Consider the following 24,136-nt stretch of genomic DNA (forward strand, 5'->3'; position numbering starts at 1 on the left):
TCACATTGAAAATGACGATTGGTTGTCATGATTGTGTTCGACGACGGTTTTCATCGCCGACACGTACAGGTCAGAGGTCTGCTGAGAGGAGCGTCCCGAGTAAATGTACCGTTTCCCCAGGCACCGCAAGTCCTGTAGGATCTGACAGAAGTGGCTCCTGAATTTAACCCCGATGAAGGCGTACAGAATGGGATTTAAACAGCAGTGAAGGTACGCTATGCTCCTGCTGATGGACAGCGTCATCAGAGTCAGCTGTTCCTCCTTGCAGCGTCTCTCAGTGAACAGTTTACTGATGTAGACGAGGAGCGCCACGTTGTAAGGCAGATGGCAGAGGACAAAAACCGAGACCACGGCCAGAACCACTCGGACCGCCTTGTGCTTATGGAAGGTTTTTGCTTTGAGCAGCGTCGCAATGGTCCACGAGTAGCAGAATATCATGACCATCAACGGCAGCAAGAACCCGATGAGCATCTGCATGCTGGGAATCAGGATCTTCATTAGCATGGCGGTTTGGGGTTTCTCAAAGATGTTGATGCATTCGTTCTGTTCCGTCTTGTAATACATGAACGTAGGCGAAGACAAAATGAATGCAAGCAGCCAGATGACCACGCAGATGAGGCGGCTGTACACTCGAGCTTGCGATCGAATCCGGACGGATCGTGTGGCTTTGACGATGGAGATGTAGCGGTCGCCGCTAATGCAGGCTAGCAGGAGCGTGCTACTGTACACATTAATGCTGTAGGCGGCTCTCAGCAACTTACAGGCCCACGTGCCCATGCTCCAACTGTACTGTTCGTTGTATATGATCAGCGGAAGGGCCACGACGAAGAGGAGATCCGCCAATGCCATGTTAACCAGGAAGATATCGGTCATGGTTTTGGCTTTCCTGTAGAAGGCGTACGTTACGAGGACCAAAACGTTGCCCACCAGGCCGAGAGCACAGATCAGGGAGTAGATGTACGTTTGGATGGTCCCTTCATACTTGTGGTACCCCGTCAGGTTACAAGGCACTGCTTCGTCATAATAATTATAATCTTCATAAGAAGAGTTTTCTTCCGAGTAGTAATTCATATCTGTACGATTGACCTTGAGAGGAAAGAGACAGATGGAGTGAAATTAAAAAGAGCATCATGGAAACCACACAGTTGTCATGAAACTATGACAACTTTCGCATTTCAGACAGAAGCTTGTGCCTTAATTGTTTTGAATGGGCGATTTAAATCTTTACTGTACTTGCAGATAAAAGGCCATTTAAAGAGAGACACTTTCACCGTTGTTTCTTACACAAGGTCCACTTTGCAATGTCAATTACATTTTAAATCACTGTTTTATTAATCAGTGAATAAACAAGTACATTGCTGTGTTTACTAACATACATTACATAGAAACTGCATACAATTTATGTTAGTTTACCATCAATGCTTGTCTGACATTCGGCACTACACTTTAACCGTATTTAGAGGACCGTAGTTGTAATTATGAAATTACATATAAAGATGTACTTAAGTGGGTCATTTTCATTCAATAGAAATTAACATGCAGTTCACACTTAAGTACAGTTGTAATCAAAATTATTCAACCCCCATTGCAAATCAGGTTTATTGGCAAAATGTACAGACTTTCCGCTGTTTGCGATGATCAGATCAAACAATAGTAATTGAAATAGCCCAACACAACAAATGTTTCAAGTGGTTTCCCCAAATTCAACTGAAAATGCACATTTTAATGACTTCTGCAATCTCAAAATGAATCATGCTTCACCTGTTGGATTATTGCTTTTATCTCTGAGCGTTATTGGGACCTCGTGTGCTTAACTGAAACATGGCACAAAGAATCTCCCGCCAGATATGGATTATTTGATCTCCTGCGACCTTCTGGTAGAGGTGGGGGTATCATTGTGTTGCAAAATCAACAATAGCCTACAGTATGAGTACTGTGGCTGTTTCTCAGGTTAATACATTTGAATGTCTTGTTCTGAGTGTCTCTGTGCCCCTCACTACTGCATAGCTACAAGTCTACAGGCCTCCAAAGACAAATAAAGACTTTTTATCAGAATTTGCAGATATGCTGTCTTTGTTGTGCCTCAAATTTGTGAGAACTTTTAATGATTTTAATATCCACATGGACAAAAAAAGACTCTACAATAACAAACGACTTTTTTGTCTATATTGGAGATGATTTGAACCAGCTCATGGACTGTCCTACACATAAGACTGTAGACTATAGACTTTAGGATTTCTAATGGTTAATTTGTGTCCCAGTTGTCCACCTCTGATTTAGGGCTGTCTGATCATCTGCCTATCTTTTTTAGTATGGAACTGCTTGACACAAACATTTCTATTGAGCCCTCTGATTTCACTGATTTTATTGACTCTTCTTTCAGTTGTTTTTCTGCATCTGATGCATTGGAGGACAAAGTTTCTATGTTAAATTCTGTTCTCTTGACTGGCTTGTTCTGACTTTGCTCCTTTAAAATCTCGATCTGTTTCCTTTGTACGTTCTGCTCTCGGGTATAATGACGACTTGCGTGCAGTGAAGACATCTTGTCATAAAATGGAGCGAGGTTGCGTGTGTCTGGCCTGACTGTTCATCACCAAGCCTGGAAAGACCAATTACTAGAATATAAGGCGAGGTCTGTTTACTTTTCACAGATAATTGTAAATAATCAAAGAATAGTTTCATTGCATTAACACGCTCCTCAAATGTTACAGTCTCTCAAATGTCCCTGCTTCAACTCACCTTCGTAATAAGTTTCTTGATTTCTTCAGCTCGAAGATTGAGTGTATTTGTAAATGCATTATCACTATTACTACTTCATCTGTTTCTCCTTTAAATATTTCAGATTTTTCTGGTAGCTCTCTTTCAAATGTCTCCACACTGGACCTTCATTCTCTTAGCAATGAGGTTTCACAAATGAAAGCTGCCACTTCCATTGTTGATCCTATACCACGACTTTTCTGTTTCAATCATGTTTTGCTTCCTTACGTAAGTTTTATAAATGACTCCCTGTGCACTGGTGTTGTGCCAGCAGCATTTAAAATTGCAGCTGTAACTCCTGTACCATTTTTTTTTTTTTTTTTTATATAACAAAACAACACAGGCTTTGATAATCTTAATAACTTCTGTCCTATTTCCAATCTTGCCTTCTTTGCCAAACTTTTAGAGCAAATTGTTGCTCCTCAATTGTACTCTCATCTTACTGCAAACGATATTTTTGAGGCCCTTCAATCTGGCTATCATAAAGTCCACAGCACTGAAACTGCATTATGATTTGATGAAATGATTATGATCGTATGACAAATGATTTGTTAGTTGCTTTGTACTCTGGCTGTCTTTCAATTTTGACTCTCCTTGATCTCAGTGCCGCTTTTGACACCGTAGATCACTCTTTTTTGATCATCCGTTTAGAGACTGTCTTTGGTGTTTCTGATCCTGCACTAAACTGGTTTAAGTCATACCTTTCAGATCGAAAGCAGTTTGTTGCTGTGGGTGGTTGCAGGTCTGAGATTGGTGTGGTGCAATCTGGCGTTCCTCAGGGATCAATTCTGGGCCCTTTACTCTTCTGCATCTACATTTGGTCACTTGGTCAACTTTTAAGATTGGTCTTAACTTTCATTCTTATGCAGATGACACCCAGATTTATATACATTCAAAACCTGATGATAATTTGGCGGTTGCCTTTCTGTCTCAATGTATTTCGGAGAAAAAAAAAACAAAAAAAATCGATCTAAACAGTGACAAGACTGAGGTTATACTCACTGGTTCATCCCACCAGCTGACGTAAAGCTGGGTCTTTAACTTTAAATGTGGATGGCTCTATCTTAGAGTTTCAAGCGATAGAAGAAAAAAAAAATGGGGGGGGGGGGGGGGTGATATTTGATGTTAATTTAACATTTGATCCTCATTTATTATGAGTACTGTCAAAACATCTTTTTTCACCTTAGAAACATTGCCAGACTGTGTCCTATGTTGTCATTTGGGTGTCTGAAAAGTTAATTAACATTATTGTATATTGTTGCATTGATTATGGCAATGCTCTACTGGCTGGGGTTTCAAAAGATAAAAGTTTGTAAAAAAAAAAAATACATCTGCCATCAGAATCCTGACTAGGACCAGGATAAGTGATCATCACATCACTCCTATTTTGGAGTCCTTACACGGGCTTCGTGTTGATTTTAAAATTCTCATGCTTACCTATAAGGCTTTGCATGGTTTGACTCCTCAATATCTGTCATAACTCTTAATCTCCGAAGCTAGTCATTTGAGTGTCCCACCAACTCGTTTAAGATATATGGATGATATGGCTTTCTCTTCATTTGCTCCAAAATTATGGAGTTCTCTGCCCTCTGATACTTTTTTATGGTTTTTATTTGATTAATTCTATTTTTCTATAACTATTCTATAATTCTATAACTATTTTTGGTATACTATTTTTATTGAATTGTTTTGATAACATATTTTATTTTTGTATTGTATATCTACTTCACTTTTATGAATGCATTTCTTTTATATTATTGTATTTCTTACATTTTTCTTATTTTTGTGAAGAGCTTTGAGATGTGACTTTTAAAGGCGCTATAGAATATTAAAGTTTATTATTAATATTAGGCTATATTATTATAGCAGCAAAAGGGTGTTCTACTTAGTAATAAAAATGCTTGCCATGAAGGGGTCGAATAATTTTGAGACTGCAGAAGTCCTTAAAAGTTGCATTTTCAGTTGAATTTGGGAAAACCACTTGAAACATTATAGAGAACAGTATATTATTTCCGTAGTACGGTACTTTTACTTTTACTAGCGTAGTACTATACTTTTTAAAGTACAGTAAACTTTTTACGCAAGGGATTACAAGTTTTGCCTAATTGCATGTGTGAGAGGGAAGCTATGCAAATATTTCTGCATCATGTTTGCATCTGTATAGATTAGATAAGATAATGACACCACAGTCATAATTACGAAAAATGAAAGATGTTTGTGTCCTTGTTTAAAAATGTGTCTTGTTTAAGGAGCATATCAGACATACACAGTACTACAGGTATATTTCTGCACATTCTGAATGCTACTTCTTCTTTTTAAGTAAAACATTTTACGTTTTAAGTAATACTCACTCCAACTTGTTCATTAAAACATAGTAATAAAGGGGAAATTAAGTATTCGTTTTGTTAAGAAACCCATGCCCAGGGACAATTTATCCCAAAGTACAGTATTTAAGCATAAAGCATAGCCAGAAATTGCGGCTTAAAAGACAACAAATATTCACTTATATTATCGATTTAACTGCACTGACACTATCAAATGAGAATGACATTAACTTTGCAACATCGACATTGTTATTGAACTGACTTGAGCTGAATTATGCTCTGTTGTTTTCTGTAGAGCTGCTGTTCAGCTGTTTTTATTAATAATTGATGAATTGTAAAACATTAACACTGTTTTTTCCCTGTGTATTAATGTGAAGCTGCTTCGATACTATCTGTATTGAATGAACTGTTATATAAATATGTCCAAACTTTGACTAGAATAAAAGCACATTTTCCCCACATTCCTAATAGCACATTTGTGTATAATCTACTGTAAACAAATACACTTTTATCAAATTAATGTCTGTGTTTAAAAAACTGTACCTCAAAGCGGCCTCTTCTTTAAAGATCTTCTGACTGATTTGAGAAGAGATGAATAATTCACGACCAGTTCAACTGTGATGCACCTGCTTCAGTGTTGAGTTCCTCTTGCCGTTCCTTTATGTCTGTATAGACCGGCCCATATGTGAGATCATGTGGTATTGTCACAAACACAGCTTTGATTAAATGTCTCAGTTGTTTCCATGGTTCTGCTATCTGATAAAGCTTCTTTTTTATGTCATTTTCTTCCACCTACACCAATGAGAAAGTTAATATGACTTTTAAGCCCACATGGAAAGCTTTGATCTCTGAAATATATTTGCAAGTCTGTCAAATTACACTTCTAATCTCTATAAGCAGTGTAATTTTAGTATCAATTTTAAAATTTTAATTTTGTTGTTGTTTTATTTTTTTAAATATATAAAAAATATCTACTGTGGCGCGAGGAGCAAACGACAGACACAGTGGGAGTGATGTCAGGTGGTGTATTTATTAAAGTAAATAAACATAAATTGTCCAAAAATGGGGGAAATAAAGTGTTAAAACAAAAGGGGATCTGGTGTCCTCGTTGTGCCAAGGAATTGTGAAGGATGGGTAGTAAACAGATGGGACGGGTCCAGGTAAAGCCTGGTTTATGCTTTCGCCTGGCTCCTCAGCGCAAGTCTCCCCAAACGGATGAGGCATTTATACTTGAAGCGCTCGTCGTTGTACTATTCTGTGAAACGACAGGGGGCGACTCGGAGTAATTGTCCTTCAGTGGTTTTCAAACTTTTTCAAGAGCGACCCTTTTTTTTTTTTTTTTTTTTTATGCGACCCATAGGCCTATTCTTAAGCCTAGCATACAGAATACAATGGGTCTAAAGGCGCATTAGACTTTATTCTCATGAAATATACAGAATTTGAATAAGGTTATCAAAACATTCCGCACTGCATAAATTATAAACTAAATATAGATAAATCCTTATTAAAGCTACAAGCATTCTTTAGTCAAGAGCAGTTAGTAAAGTTTTCTTTGTCCTTTGGTTAACTTTACTGACAGAGAGAAATAGCTGCTGCCACTTTAGGACCAGCCGCTGCTGACGATCTCACGCATCCCATTCTCTCATACTCTTTACTTTCATTTAAGATTTTATTTAACTCATTTAAGACTGTTCTTGTGAGGATACTCGACAAAACGGACATTTTGGCATACATGTGTGTTGTTCGTTCTAGCGCGATAGAGAACTTGATAGTGGCGCGCTGTCTGTGCGATACTGGCGCGCGTCTATCTGTGGATCGTGTGTGTGTGTGTGTGTCAGGAGGACATTCACTGACAGCGCGTTCTCTTTTGTCTTGTCGCGCATGAATGGTTTAAGAGCATTTGCATGAATAAGAGCGGGATCATATAACGATAGCTTAAAGTCACCTGTTGTTGTTTCTGGCGTTATATCGCCTGTGCCGCAACCACGATACCACGGACCCAGCAAACACATTTACGTTGTGGCAACGTCTGTGGCACGTTGCATTTCTGCTATGGCAACGTCGCTGTCTACGTGCTCGCAACATTGTAACAACGCAGAATTGTAAGACGCGACAGGGCTGTAGCAACGTTGTTGCGTGACATTCAGCAACTGAGAGATGACGTTCTGACAAGTTTTTGTTTTTTGCTAGATAGGCCTACCCAGCAAACACAGAACGTTGGCACAACGTAGCCAACCTTCTAACAACGTTTTATCAACATGGCCAAAAGGTTGCTATAACTACATTGTGTGGTGAAGGTTGTTACAGCGTTGACATTAAACCACCGTTCAGGGTCATTGCTTAAGGTTGTGCCAACGGTGTCTTGACAACCACTGGACTACATATGTACTCGTCACTACCCTGAAGCGGGAAAATCAGCCTTTTAAATTTCAACCGCCCGTTGGGCTCATTGTGTTGTCTCATTCTTCATCGAACAAGGATACGTGAGTATTGCGTTTTATTTACCCAAAGAGTATAGAAGTACCAAGAGGCGAAACTCCATTGCAGTTTTGACAACAATCGCTAGATAGCGCTGCTGTCGCGCTGTCGCCATTTTGGACTGAACCAACGGCTTTACCGTTAGCACAACTACCGTATACAGCATTAACATTATGTCTGGAAATAATTGGAAACAAAGAAAACAGTGTTCTGCCATCAACTGCAACAACTACCAGTGTACAACCAATCAACTAGCATTTCATAGATTCCCCAAAGATCCAGAGAGGTAAAGTAGAAAAGGTTTTTATTAACGTTAAAGTGAGCTAACGTCAACGATAGCAGGTGCTGTAACGTTAATGTAAGCTATCCCATAACCGCAGTAACAGTTTGCTAACGTTATGTATTTGGTCGAAATTGAGTCAAGACTCGAAATGGGCTTTTTAAATCACATATTTTCAGAGATATATGAACACCTAACCTGGCAAATGACATAAACATGAAAATCACTATCCAAACTTAAATGGTTGTAATTCAAGAATGCTTTGGATATAGACCTATGGTTGGTCTTGTTTTAAAGAAGACATTTGCCAGATTATTGTTGAAGTGAAATAAATTATGAAAGTGAAACAGAAAAAAAGTTATATAAGTTTGAGTTTATTAAAATGTACAAATTTAAAAATACAATTATTTATATTTTATATAAAATATATATACTACAAAATATATTTTACTCTATAACTGCAAGAAAATGAAAGCAAAAAATCTGAACAAGTTGTGTTCCACATTTTAGGTTGATATCTCAAAAAATGAGCACACACTCTCGCTCCCTCACCCTTTCTGCCGTGTGCTCTACACGGTTTGGAGCTGCGCGCTCTTGCTCACTCGCTCTAGATTCCCGGAGATTTTAGCTAATTTGCGGGCATCAGGGAGCCGCCATCAATAGACTCCTGTGAACTTCCGGGAGACTTGGGATGTCTGCTATAGAGATATTAAAAACTAGAAACTACTATTTAGTTCCCTTAACCGCTTTTGAATTGGAACCGGTATCATTCAATTCTATGACAGCTGTGTTGCGTTCAGTCCAAGATGGCGGAGCTGCAGCTCTGCGCATGGGTGCGTTTGTTGCAATGGAACGTTCTATTGAGTTTCGCCTCTTGGTACTTCTATACTCTTTGATTTACCTCAGCTAAATAAGATACGTAATTATTCAAACACAACCTACAACTTCATTTTCTAATGTGACTAATGTAGCCTCGCTTGCACTGTTTAGTTTTTCATTTCATTTGTCTGCTATTTAGTCTCATTCGTTTCTTTGCTCCTCTTGATTTGTGGATGTTTCCTGGACTGATTCCGTTCCCTTACGAGAACGTTCTCTCGTACTGCGTTGTAAACGTTGTGGAAAACTCCTTTTCTCGAGAATATTGAAGCCTTTATTTTAAAACGCATTGCAGCTGCACAGCGAGAACATCATAGCTCACGTGAGTGAGCTGATTGGCTGTGCTGCGGCAACTGCACAAACCTATGGCGAATGAGCAGAAGCGCGCGATCCAATAGGAGCGCTTGGCGCCCTGCCAGACTCAAACGCGCCAATTTACACGTGACAGGAGAGTATAAATTGAGAGAAAATTCGCCATATGACAGATCTATCTCCTTCAGCTTTGAGACTCACCTCGTCGCTGATTTCTCCGGATTAGAAGCCGCCTCGCCGTAGAACAGCCTCTCAGCGGAACAGCTTCGCGCCGTCGGCAGACTTCGCCAGCAAGCGTTTCCCTGTGGCATCCGGCGAATATCCTTTTTACAAAGCAACTTCTAAAAGAGCAAATCGCTGTTTTTACAGCGCGAAGCGCGTTGTTTCAAATGCCGCTTCCCATCTGCGATTCCTGCGGGGTTCCCCTGCACGTGTCATCTGTCTCGGCCCTGAGCACACCGATGCAGCGCTCACTAAAGGCGGCTGTCATCTCTGTGACAGTATGCCTGTGTCTGTCCTCCGATCCAGACTCGCTCTCGCTACTTCAGAGAGTGAGCCCGCCCACCTTCCGTCTTCGGCGCCCCGCGAGCCCCGTAGGAAGAAGCGGCGCGATCAGAGGATCCCTGAACGCGGTGATTTCAGCGTGTGCACGCCGGGTCCTTCCCCACGTGCATCGCCTACACCTCCCTCTCCAGTTCGGTTCGTCAGAAGCGACCAACGCTCCTCTGTTGCAGTGGCGGGACTCGTTTCCTTTGGCGAATCTGCTGAGGAACTGGATGACACACAATTCAGCGGCTCGCCGCGTCGTTCAAAGAGGGCTCATATGTACCCCTCCGAACGTTTCAGAGGATTTTGGGCCTTCAGCATCAGCATCATCAGTACTCCAACTAGGCCTACTGCGAATGCGTCCTCTTCAGCTGTGGCTAGCACCTCAAGTACCACCCCATGCATGGCGCTCGGGCCTCTTGAAGATCAGGGTGGACCAGCGCTGTATCAGAGCTCTGGACCCCTGAAAAAAACACCAGCTGGTACCAGCAGGGTGTGAGCATGGGTTTGGTCTCAGAGAGGAGGGTCATTTCAACAGACGCTTCCAACCTCGGTTGGAGAGCCCTGTACGAGGGCAGGCCTGCCTCCGGCCTCTGGTCGAGCTCGGAGAAACGCCTACACATCAACTGCCTCGAGATGAGAGCGGTTTTTCTAGCCCTAAAAACCTTCCTCCCGTATCTGGCGGGACACCACGTCTTGGTCCGCATGGACAACATGTCAGTGGTCTCCTATATAAATCGCCAGGGTCGCCTCAGGTCCCGCAACCTGTTCGCCATAGCCACACAGCTACTGCTATGGGCTCAAACCAACCTGCGATCACTCAGGGCAGCTCACGTGCCAGGCACAATGAACACAGGAGCAGACATGCTTTCTCGGGGCAATGTTCCCCCAGAAGAATGGTCACTCCACCCCAGACGGTTCTCCTGCTATGGGAGGTCTTCGGGAAGGCAGAGGTGGACCTCTTCGCCTCAGAAGACAACTGTCACTGCCCAATCTTTTTCTCAAAGAACAGGGACGCGCTGGCCCACGAGTGGCCCAGCCTCCCCCTTTATGTGTTCCCCCCGGTCTCGATGCTCCCCCAGGTCATCGAACGGATCAGGAACACCAACTGCGCAGTCCTACTGGTAGCCCCCCTCTGGCGAACCCAGATTTGGTTCCCAGAGCTAATGCAACTGTCTGTGACAGCTCCGTGGCCAATCCCGCTGAGGAGCAACCTCCTTGCGCAGGCAAACAGGACTATCTGGCACCCCCGTCCCGATTTGTGGGCCCTCCATACATGACCGCTCAACGGGTACCCCGGGACCTCCCAGAAGGTGTCCTGAATACCATTATGGAGGCTAGAGCTCCGTCTACTAGGCGTCTCTACCACCTTAAATGGTCAGTGTTCTCCAGCTGGTGTTTAGCTCGGAACCTCGACCCACACACTTGCGAAGTACCAACGGTACTTTCCTTTCTCCAAGAGCTACTGGACACGGGACGTTCCCCCTCCACGCTCAAAGTATACGTGGCAGCTATCGCAGCCTTCCATGTGCTGGTGGCCGGCTCGTCCTTAGGAAAAAGCGACCTCATAGTTCGCTTCCTTAAAGGAGCCAGAAGGCTTAACCCGCCTCGGCCACCTTCAGTGCCGGCTTGGGACCTCTCTTTGGTCCTAGGGGCTCTTAAGGGGCCTCCCTTCGAGCCACTTCAGTTGGTTGATTTAAGATTGATTTTAAGATAATATTTTATAAGATTTTAAAATAAATAAATTTTAAGATAAAACCGCCCTGCTGTTGGCACTGGCGTCAGTCAAAAGAGTGGGGGACTTACAAGCGCTCTCCACGAGTGCCTCCTGTCTTGAGTTTGGGCCTAACGACTCTAAAGTCGTCCTTAAACCAAGACACGGATATGTACCAAAGGTGCTCTCAACACCGTTCAGAGCCCAGGTTATTTCGCTATCCGCCCTCCCAGTTTCGGGAGAAGACAGTGATGCTCACACGCTCTGCCCCGTCAGAGCTCTGAGAATATATTTGGAGCGTTCTGCCTCTTTCAGACAGTCCGAACAGCTCTTTGTCTGTTTCAGGGGCCGCACCAAAGGGCTGCCGGTCACGAAACTTACGCTATCTAGATGGATAGTCGATGCTATTGCTCTGGCATACACCTCACTGGGCCTCCCGTGTCCCATAGGTGTAAGAGCTCACTCCACAAGAGGCATGGCTTCCTCTTGGGCATGGTCCAGTGGAGTTCCTATCGAAGATATTTGTGTGGCGGCCGGCTGGTCCGCTCCGTCCATATTTGCAAGGTTTTATAACCTAGAGGTTCCCAACCACTACTGGGGTAGGTTGTAACACATAAGTTGTAACAGGTAGACAAAATGCACAAAAACTAAGGGTTTTTATTAACAACATTTTTATTTTAAATGAATGGCTGCAACAATAAAATATGTGTGAATATGGGGAGTGTATGTGCATATTTTGTCAAGTCAAGTCAAGTCAAGTCAAGTATATTTGTATAGCGCTTTTCACAATACAGATTGTATCAAAGCAGCTTCACAGTATTAAATTAAAATAATACAACAAGGTTTGTTTCTAATGGAATTTATTGATTGATAAAATCAAATTAAATATCCCCAAAATATCCCCATTTATATTTTGTGTGTTCTTCTCATCCCAGGTTTGTGGATGCTGTATGTTGAATTCCACCGCGAGTTGATAGGCAAACTTCTGACCTAAAAGAAATCATAACACGATGTCTGAGTAGGGATTTTTTAGCAATTGTCTAAATGTACACTGCAAAAAATGCTTTTCTTACTTAGTATTTTTGTCTTGTTTCCAGTCCAAATATCAAAAAAATTCTTAAATCAAGATGCATTTACTAAAGTAGTTGTCAGCATCCTGCCTCCTGTTGTTTGTCTCCAGGCCTCTAGAGGTCACCTGTGTTCCCCTCTGCTTTAATTCTTCCTTGTTAGCGTTATCCAGGTCACCTGTGCCTTGTTTCCCCTAGAGTATTTAAGCTGTGTTTTTTCCCCTTGTTCTTCACTCGGTTTTTGAGTCCTGGCTATGTGTCTCCTTGCTGTGTCTCTCGAGTCCTTCCAAATCATCTAAGCTATCCCAAGTAAGCTATTCTGAGTTATTTGATTGTGTTTTTTCTCCCCTCGTGGAGTTATTTTATTTCTCTCCTGTTATCTTTTATTTTGGATTATCTGTTTGTAATACCTCTTTGTGAGAAGAACTTTTGTTGGATTTTTTTGGACTTGCAAAGTACCTTTTTTTAATAAATCTACTTTGCCTGGAGTTTTGCCTTGAGTGTTTCGTTTGGGTCCAACATTACCTCCTCTGTGGCTAAGTGGTAGAACACTCATTCTCCACACCTGAGACCCGAGTTCGAGCCCAGCTTGTGACAGAAAAACCGAGTCAGACATGGACTCAGAAACACTCGGTTCCAAGGACCTGTTGGCGGTGATCGCTCAACATGAGGCATCTTTCCAGCGCCATGAAGCTGTTCTCAGCCGACAAGAAGAGCTGATGGCCAGTCATTCTCAACTCCTGGCTGATATGATGAGTTCCATCCGCCAGCTCTTCGAACGCCTCCCTGTTCCTTCACCTTCCTCTGGATCACCCCCAAGTGGCGACAGGACTTCTCCAGTAGCAGAGCCCCGACTACCACCTCCCAAGCCCTTTGCTGGAGATCCAAGTTCCTGCCAGGGTTTCCTCACCCAGTGCTCCCTCATCTTCGAGCTTCAACCCTCAAGTTTTCCCACAGACCGTTCCAAGATTGCTTACATCATTACCCTTCTTTCGGACAAGGCGCTCTCCTGGGCCTCCGCGGTGTGGCAATCCCAGGATGCTTGTTGTGACTCCTACTTGGAATTTGTGAATGAGTTCAAGCGGGTGTTTGATCATCCTGTCAGTGGTCGGGAAGCTTCCAAGCGCCTACTCTCTCTCCGTCAGGGTTCCCGCAGCACGGCAGATTTTGCCATTGAATTTCGGACCATAGCAGCAAGGAGTGGATGGAATGATGAAGCACTGAGGGTCTGTTTTCAGGGAGGGTTGTCTGAGCCCCTTCAAGATGAGTTAGCCACCCGAGAAACAGCTTCGGATCTTGAGTCCCTCATAGCATTGGCCATCTGCCTGGACAATCGTCTTAGAGAGCGGAGAGCCGCCAGGTCTCTCACTCCCAAGTTCCTCTGAGCAGCTCTGTTTCTCCAGTTGGTGTTCCTTCATTCAGAGTTTCCCCGCCCCCTGAACAACTCCAGGATTCCCCAGAGGATATGCAGTTAGGCCGTTCCAGGCTTTCTCCCAACGAAAGGGAACGTCGCATGAGGGAGCATCGATGCCTCTACTGCGGGGTTGCCGGCCACTTCCGCTCCACCTGCCCCGAGCTTTCGGGAAACGCCTGTCCCCGCCCGGCTACAGGAGGGCTGTGATGGGGAAAATTAGAGCTCCTCCTACTAACGCTGTCCTAGCTATTCCAGCCACTCTGTCCTGGGAGGGCCACCAGCATCAGGTCCAGGCTATGATTGATTCTGGCTCCACAGGTGATTTCCTGGATCTAACCTTGGCTAAGGAACTTAAGATCCCTATCCAACTACTTCCTCAACCCCCGGCAGTTACAGCCTTGGATGGCAGACCTCTGGAACCAGGCAAAGTTACAGAGGCCACTCAATCCCTGCGACTTACCATCTTTCAACACCAGCAGGAGGAGACCTTCTATCTCATTGACTCCCCCGAGTATCCTATTATCCTGGGTCACCCTTGGCTGTGCAGACATAATCCCCAGATCGACTGGCCTACTGGAACCATTCTAAGCTGGGGTTCCACTTGTCAACTCACCTGCATGCTTCAGAGTCCCTCAGCTCCTAGTACCGAGTTTCAAGAGTCTGTCAACCTCTCCCGTGTCCCCAGTGTTTACCATCGGTTCAAGGCAGTGTTCAGCAAGTCCCGGGCTACTTCCTTACCACCTCACCGCACTTATGACTGTGCTATTGATCTACTTCCCGGTTCCTGCCCTCCTAGGGGTCGGGTCTTCTCCTTATCCTCCCCTGAACACTCAGCTATGGATACCTACATTAAGGAGTCCTTGGCAGCCGGCATCATCCGTGCCTCTACTTCCCCAGCTGGGGCGGGCTTCTTTTTTGTAGAAAAGAAAGAGGGGGTCTTAGGCCTTGTATTGATTACCGGGGTCTCAACAAGATCACGGTTCGGAATCGATATCCCCTTCCCCTCATGGCCACTGCTTTTGAGTTGCTTCAAGGGGCTTCCATTTTTACTAAACTGGATCTCCGCAATGCTTACCATCTTGTGCGGATCCGGCAAGGAGACGAATGGAAGACGGCCTTCAACACCCCCACGGGTCACTATGAATATCTGGTAATGCCGTTCGGGCTCACAAATGCCCCCGCAGTATTCCAGGCCCTGATTAATGATGTTCTCCAGGACATGCTTAATCTGTTTGTCTTCGTATACCTGGACGATATCCTCATCTTCTCAAGGTCACTGAAGGAGCATGTGGGGCATGTTAGCAGGGTTCTCCAGAGACTCCTTGACAACCATCTCTACGTAAAACCTGAGAAGTGTGAATTTCATGTTTCCCAGACTCAGTTTCTCGGGTTTATCGTCACTCCTGGCCACCTGGAGATGGACCCCAAGAAAGTCAAAGCGGTCCACAACTGGCCCACCCCTGCCACAGTCAAGGAAGTTCAACATTTCATTGGCTTTTCTAACTTTTATAGAAAGTTCATTAAGAATTTCAGCTCTGTGGTAGCCCCCTTGACGGCGCTTACCAAGGGAGGAGGGACCAAGATTCACTGGGGTCCGGAGGCAGCAGAGGCCTTTGAGGATCTCAAGCGCCGCTTCACTTCCGCTCCGATCCTGGTTATCCCTGACCCAGAAAGACCTTTCGTGGTGGAGGTGGACGCCTCTGAGGTGGGGGTGGGAGCTGTCCTGTCACAGAGGGGTGAGGATGGAAAAATACACCCTTGTGCCTTCATATCTCACTGCCTGTCTGACGCTGAGCGCAACTACCACGTGGGGGATCGAGAGTTGCTTGCGGTAAAACTGGCCTTGGAAGAGTGGCGCCACTGGCTTGAGGGGGCTCAGCATCCTTTCCAGGTTCTCACAGACCACAAGAACCTGGAATATCTCCAGCAGGCTAAGCGGTTGAACCCTCGGCAAGCGTTTTTTAATCGATTCCAGTTTCTCCTGTCTTACAGACCTGGCACCAAAAATGTCAAGCCAGATGCCCTATCTCGAGCCTACTCTCCCGAAATACAAGAGAAGCCCTTGGCATCAACTATTCCGAGTTCTAGGATCGTCGCACCTCTTCAGTGGGAACTAGAAAGAGTGGTTCGAGAGGCCCTTGTCCTTGAGCCCGACCCAGGCGGTGGTCCCGCCGGACGCCTGTACGTTCCTCTCTCTGTTCGAGCCCGGGTCTTGCAGTGGGGTCATGAGTCGCCCTTGACATGCCATCCAGGTAGTGCTCGCACACTGGACTTCCTCCAGCGGCGGTTTTGGTGGCCGTCCATCAAGAAGGATGTTCAGGTCTATGTTGAAGCCTGCCCTGTGTGCAACCAGGGAAAGTCTACACGTCAGCGACCCCAGGGACTGCTCCATCCCTTACCTGTTCCTCGCAGGCCATAGTCACACCTTTCTCTGGACTTTGTTACAGGACTTCCTCCTTCCCAGGGCAACACAGTCATCCTAGTGGTTGTAGACCGGTTCTCTAAGGCTGCTCGGTTTATTCCCCTCCCCAAGCTGCCTTCAGCCAAGGAGACTGCTGAGCTCCTCATGAACCATGTCTTCCGGATATTTGGGATTCCCCTGGACATCGTCTCCGATCGAGGTCCCCAATTCTCGTCCCAGTTCTGGGGGGCCTTCTGCAGGCTTATTGGGGCCACTGCCAGCCTATCATCTGGGTTCCATCCAGAGTCTAATGGCCAGACGGAAAGGATTAATCAGGATCTGGAAACCACCTTGCGCTGTATGGCGGCCAGTAATCCCACGTCTTGGGCCACCTATATCGTTTGGGCTGTATATGCCCATAACACCCTCCAGTCCTCAGCCACCGGATTGTCCCCTTTCGAATGCCAGTTTGGATACACCCCTCCATTATTTCCAGAGGAAGAGGTGCAAGTTGGTGTTCCCTCGGCCCAGCGCTTTGTCCTACGCTATAGGCGGACATGGAAGAAGGCCAGACGTACCCTCCTTCGGACCTCCCAGAGATACCAAAGCCAGGCTAATCGCCACCTGGGATGGCCCCTAATTTCCGAGCTGGTCAAAGAGTTTGGTTGGCCACCAAGAACCTGCCCCTCCGGGTTGAATCCAAGAAGCTTTCCCCAGAAATGCATTGGCCCTTTTCGCATAGCAAGGAAAGTTAACCCTGTTTCTTATTGTTTGTTTCTCCCTCGCTCCCTTAGAATTAACCCCACTTTTCATGTCTTGTCTTCTCCTTCTGGAGAAATAAATCAAAATTGAGTTGGCAGATAATTTTGCTTTATTTAAGCAACAACTCACATAATTTTAATTTATTTATCCAGAAAACAAGACATAATATCTTATGGCATTTTACTACTTTAGTAAATGCATCTTGATTTAAGAATTTTTTTGATATTTGGACTGGAAACAAGACAAAAATACTAAGTTAGAAAAGCATTTTTTGCAGTGTATGTGTTGGTATTTATTTAACTTTGACCTGATTTTAAATATGTTATTTATCATTCACAAATTAAATTGAATTTGCATAAAAGGTCCAATACAAATTAAGGTCACTTTCAAAACACGTGTTACAACCTACCCCGCCACCAGTGACGGACTGACAATCTGTGCGTTCTGGAAAAGTCCAGAACTGCCGTCCAACCGAGGGCCGGCAGCACAAAAAAAAAAAAAAAAGTCTAATAAAGCAATATGAACAGCCAACAGCAGGGGCACTAATACGATCACTTATACGTGTAAAAAAACAACAACTGAGGAAGAGTCAGCCTACTAGCCTGTCAGAAAGTTTGTTTAAATAAGGCTTACCTATACTGCACTTTTAAATTTGCTTACATTATATTTGATTAGTTAAGATATAGTATATAGTATATTGTCTCCAACGTGGTGCCTGTGAGTAGCCCGCTAAACACATTATATTAATAGCCCCATCTGGCCAATAGCGATCCACTGTAATTCGGGGCTCCAGACTTAGACTAAATGGTATCATTTTGCGACCTTTTTTCGTGCCGGTGCAACTAAACATTTGCACTTCAGACAGGACCACTTGAGTCAAAAATAACAGACATTGTCAAATATTCAATTTCTTTTATTTGCATTATGGTTAAAGTTACATTTGGCGGTATGGCTCTGTTCTGAGTTACCCATCATTTTCATGAGCTCCATGAAAGCTAGTCAGGGAACAGCAGCAGCTTCTGGGGACATCTCCCATTAACTGGGAAAGCAGCAAAAACAAATCCCCCATGAGAACAGAGCATGCATCAATGACAACAGAATGACACTGATTAAGTTAAACAGAAGTTAAAGGAGGAGCTAGGGGAGGAGGTGGGTTGCAAGCATGCAGTGGAAGCAGTCAAGCAGGCACACTGAAGAATGACTTTAAATACGGCGCCCTGTTTGATAGGGACCAATTGAGTGCTTAGAAATCAGATCAGCTGTTTAGGTCTGGATAGGTATCAGCTGATAGCTGAGCTTGACTACGTGGCCTGCCTGAACTGACGCTGAACGCTATATTTTTGCCTCTACAAAATTACCCAACTCTCTTTTATTATACGCTGTCATTTGCGTTGCGTATGAGAAACATCAAATGGCAAACGCTCAAAAAGCGGAACAAAACTTGTTCTGAGCGCCGCATAGCATTATCAGCTCGGCCCAAAAAACAGCGATCGCGGCCAAAGCAAAGCTGTGCGGGCTGATCTCGATCACGCGAACATTTTTACACAGAGCTGCATGATCCACTGAGAAGCATTTCAATTCAGCGCAGAATTCTCTATCTCTATTATAAACACACAGATGACTATGTGATTTAAGCTTGTTAAAAGCCAGATGAAACAGCGCTGATATAATATTCTCAACATATTGACGCAAAAAACAGGCGAAACATTGTTCCAAGAACAAACCAGTTAGAAGACATTTCACTCCACAACTTATGAATTAACTGTAGTAAAACTGTTTGGCAGAAATGTGCCTGTATATATTCATATGATAAATGCTGTTATATTAATATAGTCATGTATAAATGTATTAAATGTAATGCAGTAATGTTTTTGTTTAGAAGTTATGGCAGTTTATTTATTTTTGCATTTATAAATACTAAATGTTTGGTCTACTGGTTTTGATAACACATACTAATAGGTTTATAGAATATAAAATAAAATAAAAGATCAATAAATATTTTCATTATTTTTCAGGAATTGTTGATTTTTTTTTAAACGCTTGTAAGTCTGAACCAGAATATCAAAATATTTTATTATTTTGCATATGATGGTGAAAAGTAAAAAAGCACCACCATGTTATATGTATAATAAATATTTTTGAGTATACACACACTCGCACACAAAAAGGTTGGAGACCCCTATAGTAACTATATGTTTTATAATTACAAGTTTGTGTAATTTGGGGTTTCTGTTGCCAGTGACACTTCATTATTTGTATTTTATGGCATTGCACATTTTTTGTTTTTATTTGAAGGCTGAGGCTTCATTAAACACAACCCCAAAATTATCATCATTGGTTCTGAGATGTTACTTGCTGTTAATATCTTGTCTGATAGGCTACAGTATGTGGACTATATCAGGACATCCTGGCTAGTGTCTGTCGCACACGGCTAGAGGCGAATGGCTGGATGATGGGCCTATTTGGGAGAAAGTCCAGGGCTGTTTTTTAGCCCCAGTCCGTCCCTGCCCGCCACTGTCACTATTGTTTAACTAGCTGTATTAGCATGGTGCTTTGAAATTAGTAGGAGGTTGATACACCATTCTTTACTATAGAAACTACAGTTTGACCTGATATGACTCATGCAACATTATCTACAATGGTAGAAGTACTAAACAAAATATTATCTTGTTATGTTTTTTTACCTTCTTACCTCTTCTTAATTAGATTTTCTGCTGTAGCTTCAGGAGAGATTGCAACGCAGACTTGAAAACCTCCATGTGCGATCGTAAAGGGAAGCCTGAGGAAACTGAAACTGTCACATAACTCCTATCTTATCCCTGATTGGTGGAATTGGCAGTGTTACAACTAGTCCCGTGTTACAACCGTCCCCGGTCTCCCCTAAGGTACACACGTGAATGTTTATTTTTGTCATGATCCTGGCATCTTCCTCTTTTCTCTGTCTCCCCCTTTTGGTTACAGACGCACACACCCACTCACCACTCTTTACGCACACACTCATTCCACGCGCTCATTCATCACTCTCAGCTGTTCCTACTCTATCCCTGCAATCGCGCTAATTTTCCCACACCTGTTCTCCCTTTCCTTCTAATTGTGTTTGCTTCTTCTAGTCCTCTTTTCCCCTGTCTTGTCGCCAGATTATTCAATGTTATCTACATAAAAGATGTCAGCGCTCTTACCTCTCGTTCCTGTCCTGTCCTGTCCTGTCTTGTCTTACTGGATGTTAATCAGCTGCAGGAATTTCTCTGTGAATGCTGTTGCTCGCACTATCCATCTAGCTAAACCTGTTACAGAGATCCAGATCAGCGGCAGTATTCAGCCGCCCTCTATCCTCTGATCTCCCGTGAGAACCGAAGCCCACAGTTCTCTTCCCGGGACCTCTGGCCGCTTCCTGCGTTAAGCTGTCCAAGAGGAAGATTTACGTTGCATTATTACAAGTCCAGTCTGCTGGCAGTTTCTGTTCAACATATTATCTGAAGATTTCTGTTCTTTACTGATTTACCTGTGGACAGCTTCCTGATTTCATTAAAGACTGTATATTGCTGCATATCGCTTTTGGGTTCTCTCTCTCACATCCACCTGACAGAATAATCTGGCCAAGCATGGACCCAGCGAGTGGCAATCCGTTCCAGTCTGCTGTGGAGCTCCAGGGCGCTATGCTGGGCAGGCATGAGGAGGAGTTATCCGCCGCGTGACAAGCTGTTGAATCACTGGCCACCCAAGTGTCGGATCTTTCTCTGCAGCTCCATCATCTTCGCCGTGATCCTCCCTCTCTCCAGATTTCCGCGATTCACCCGAACCATGAATTAACAACCCTCCATGCTACTCGGGTGAGCCCACTCAATGCCGCTCCTTCATAACCCAATGTGAGGTTGTGTTTTCTCTGCAGCCCTCTATATATGCCAAGGATCGAGCCAAGGGGGCCTATGTTATCTCTCTCCTCGCTGGGCGAGCTCGCGAGTGGGGAGCGGCCAACTGGGAAGCAGAGGTAAACTGCGTCTTGAATTTTTCTCTGTTCAAGGAGGAAATGATTTGTGTCTTCGGCCGTTCAGCCCATGGGGAGGAAGCGTCTCGTTTGCTCTCGACTCTTCGCCAGGGAAGACGTTCCGCCGCGGACTTTGCAATCGAGTTTCGCACCCTGTCCACAACTTGCGGCTGGAACGAACCTGCGCTGGTGGCTCGATTCCTGGAGGGACTCAACCCTGAGCTCAAGGACGAGATCTTCTCTCGTGAGGTACCGACTCGTCTCGACCCCTTAATTGACCTGGCTATCCGCGTGGAGAAACGCTTCGATTTGCGTCAACGAGCCCGCAGCCTGGAATCCGAGCTGCTCTCTGCTACTTCTGCTGCCTAATCTCCGCCCTCCACCAGTCCAGAGCCCGAGCCGAGGCAGCTCTGTGGATTACGCATCTCCACCAAGGAACGTGAGCGGAGAATTTTCAACCGTCTCTGCATGTACTGTGCATCGGCTGATCACTTCGTCTCTGTTTGTCCGGTAAAAGTCAGAGCTCGTCAGTAGGCGGAGGGTTACTGGCGAGCGCTACTTCCTTGATCTCTCCATCAAAGTCCTGTACCACTCTTCCTGTTTTTCTCCGCTGGCCCGGCTCTTCAGTCTCCTGCACGGCCTTGATAGATTCGGGGCGGAGGGAAATTTCGTCGATGAAGCATGGGCCCTTGAGCAAGGTATTCCCCTCATAGACTTAAAAGACTCCACCCCTCTTTTCGCCCTAGATGGCAGTTCCCTTCCTGGGATACAGAAGGAGTATCACGATTTGCGAGAGGTCTACAGCCGTTCCCGGGCCACTTCTCTCCCCCCTCATCGGCAATACGATTGCAGTATAGACCTTCTTCTGGGCACCACACCCCCGCGGGGAAGGCTATATTCCTTGTCTGCCCCTGAACGCAAAGCACTCGAAAATTATCTCTCCGATTCCCTTAACGCCGGTACTATTGTTCCCTCTTCATCTCCCGCCGGTGCGGGATTCTTTTTTGTTAAGAAGAAGGATGGCTCTTTGCATCCCTGCATAGACTATCGTGGGTTGAATGACATCACTGTTAAGAATCGCTACCCATTACCACTGATGTCATCAGCCTTCGAAGTCTTGCAGGGAGCAAAGATCTTCACTAAGCTCGATCTCCGCAATGCCTATCATCTCGTTCGTATTAAGTAGGGGGACGAGTGGAAGACCGCTTTCAATACGCCCCTAGGCCACTTTGAATACCGGGTCCTTCCGTTCGGTCTGGTCAACGCCCCCGCCGTCTTTCAAGCCCTCGTTAATGACGTACTTCGGGACATGCTCAATATTTTTGTTTTCGTTTATCTAGACGACATATTGATTTTCTCACCCTCTCTTCAGGTTCATGTCCAGCACCGTAATTGTGTCTATAATTGTGTCAAGAGTTTCTTTAATTCTCCTGGCAAATATTGACACCATCATTTTGTAATCATTATTTAGCAGACAAATGGGTCTCCAGCTGTCAATAAAAAGCGTATCTTTTCTAGGCTTGGGAATCAATGTGAGCAGCCCTTGAGAGAGGCTAGGAGGAAGGGTATCATTCTCTATACTCTCCATAAAAACCTGTAGTAAAAATGGGGCTAAGTGATCTGAGAACGCTTTGTAAAATTCTGCAGTTAAACCGTCAGTGCTGGGGGATTTATTGTTTTAAAGTAGAGCAATCGAATCAGTGACCTCTGCCAATATAAGAGGGGTGTCACAATAATCTTTGTCTGCCACATCAATCTTTCTTACGTTATATACTGAGTTAAGAAAAAGAGACGTAACTTCTTTATTATATTTTGAGCTGAATAAATTGCTATAAAATTTTGAACAAAAATCTGAAATTAATTTAGCGTCATCAGTAACGACTCCATTAATATTTAAATTATAGATGGAATTGATTTTAGATCGGTATCTTTCAAGACGGAAAAAGTAAGCAGAATTTTGCTCCCCCTCCTCCAGCCATCTCTTTGGAGTTGTAAAAGAAGTAGTTTATCCTCCTCTGAAACTTCCTCGGGGGGTCTCTGATAAAATGAGGAAATTTTACTTATGACTTCATCTTCTTCTGCTCTTTTAGCTTTGGCAATAGAGGTTCCATACTGTCTCAAGAAATTTCCTGACTCAAACTTAAGTAGTTCCCAGTTATTATTGTAGGATTTTTCCTTTTTAGCCTTGTTGTAAAAAAGAGTAATTAACTTAATAATTTCAGTCTTAAACTTTTCATGCTTTAACAAGGAATTGTTTAATTTCCAGTAGCAAGATCTATGGAACGTATTAGATGCACTAAATTGGATGTTTATATGAATTGCTCTATGGTCAGTAAGGGGTGTGGCAAGGATATTTACTGTAATTTTCTCTTTATCAATGCTACTGGATGATAGCCAAAAATCAATGCGAGACTGGCTGGATCCTGACCTGTTGCTCCATGTAAAGGATCTGTCATCAGGAAAGTTTTCTCTCCATACATTCACAATGTTAAATCTTCCCATAAGTCTTTTAAGGTTTGTGCTGATGGAGGAGGGCCGCCCAGGGGGCCACATGTCAATAGCATTATCTAGCGCAATATTAAAGTCTCCACCAATTAAAAGAAGAGAGTTTGGATATCTGGTGAGCCAAAATGTAATTCTTTCCTCTATTGAATCAAGTAATTTATCATTCTCAAGTTTGTTATTGTAACCGTAAAGATTAATAACTATGATAGAAATATTGTCAACTCTAATTATAAGACATATGTAGTGTCCTAGGGAGTCACAGTCTGAGTGTAAGACATCACCTGAGAAAGTATTTTTAAGTGTGGTGACTCCAGCAGATCTCTCTGAGCCCTGAGAAAACCAAATATCGTTACCCCATTGAGATTTCCAAAAATTTACATCAGCAGATGTGGAATGACTTTCTCGAAAAAAACAAAAATCTGTACGAAGTTGTTTGGCAAATAAAAATAAGGCTTTCCTTTTACAAATCTGTCTTAGTCCCCTGGCATTTAAAGAAACAACAGATAAAGACAAAGTTATTAACGAACGCGAACGAGGAATAAACTAGAAAGTGATCAATAACCAATTAGTTAGAAATGTATTACCGGATAAGGGGACCGAGTGCTGCTTCATATAAAAAAAATAACGGTAAAGAAGAAAAGAAATAGTTCCGGCCAACTAAAAAACACAGCGTTCCTAATCAGCTGCCTCGGTTATTAAATGGCCTTAAAAAGCA

At 43.9% G+C, this 24,136-nt stretch overlaps 1 protein-coding gene across 1 annotated transcript; it reads right to left on the reverse strand.

The window, feature by feature from the left end:
• ccr6b (chemokine (C-C motif) receptor 6b) lies at positions 1–1,071 on the reverse strand (the record flags this gene model as incomplete). Its single annotated transcript, XM_084393700.1, has 1 exon — positions 1–1,071. The coding sequence occupies one exon, from the start codon at positions 1,069–1,071 to the stop codon at positions 1–3; it is 1,071 nt and encodes a 356-aa protein (XP_084249826.1).
• Between the last annotated feature and the right edge of the window lie 23,065 nt (positions 1,072–24,136).

The sequence above is a fragment of the Rutilus rutilus genome (genome assembly GCF_951802725.1).
Source record: "Rutilus rutilus genome assembly, chromosome: 21".
Classification (NCBI taxonomy): domain Eukaryota; kingdom Metazoa; phylum Chordata; class Actinopteri; order Cypriniformes; family Leuciscidae; genus Rutilus; species Rutilus rutilus.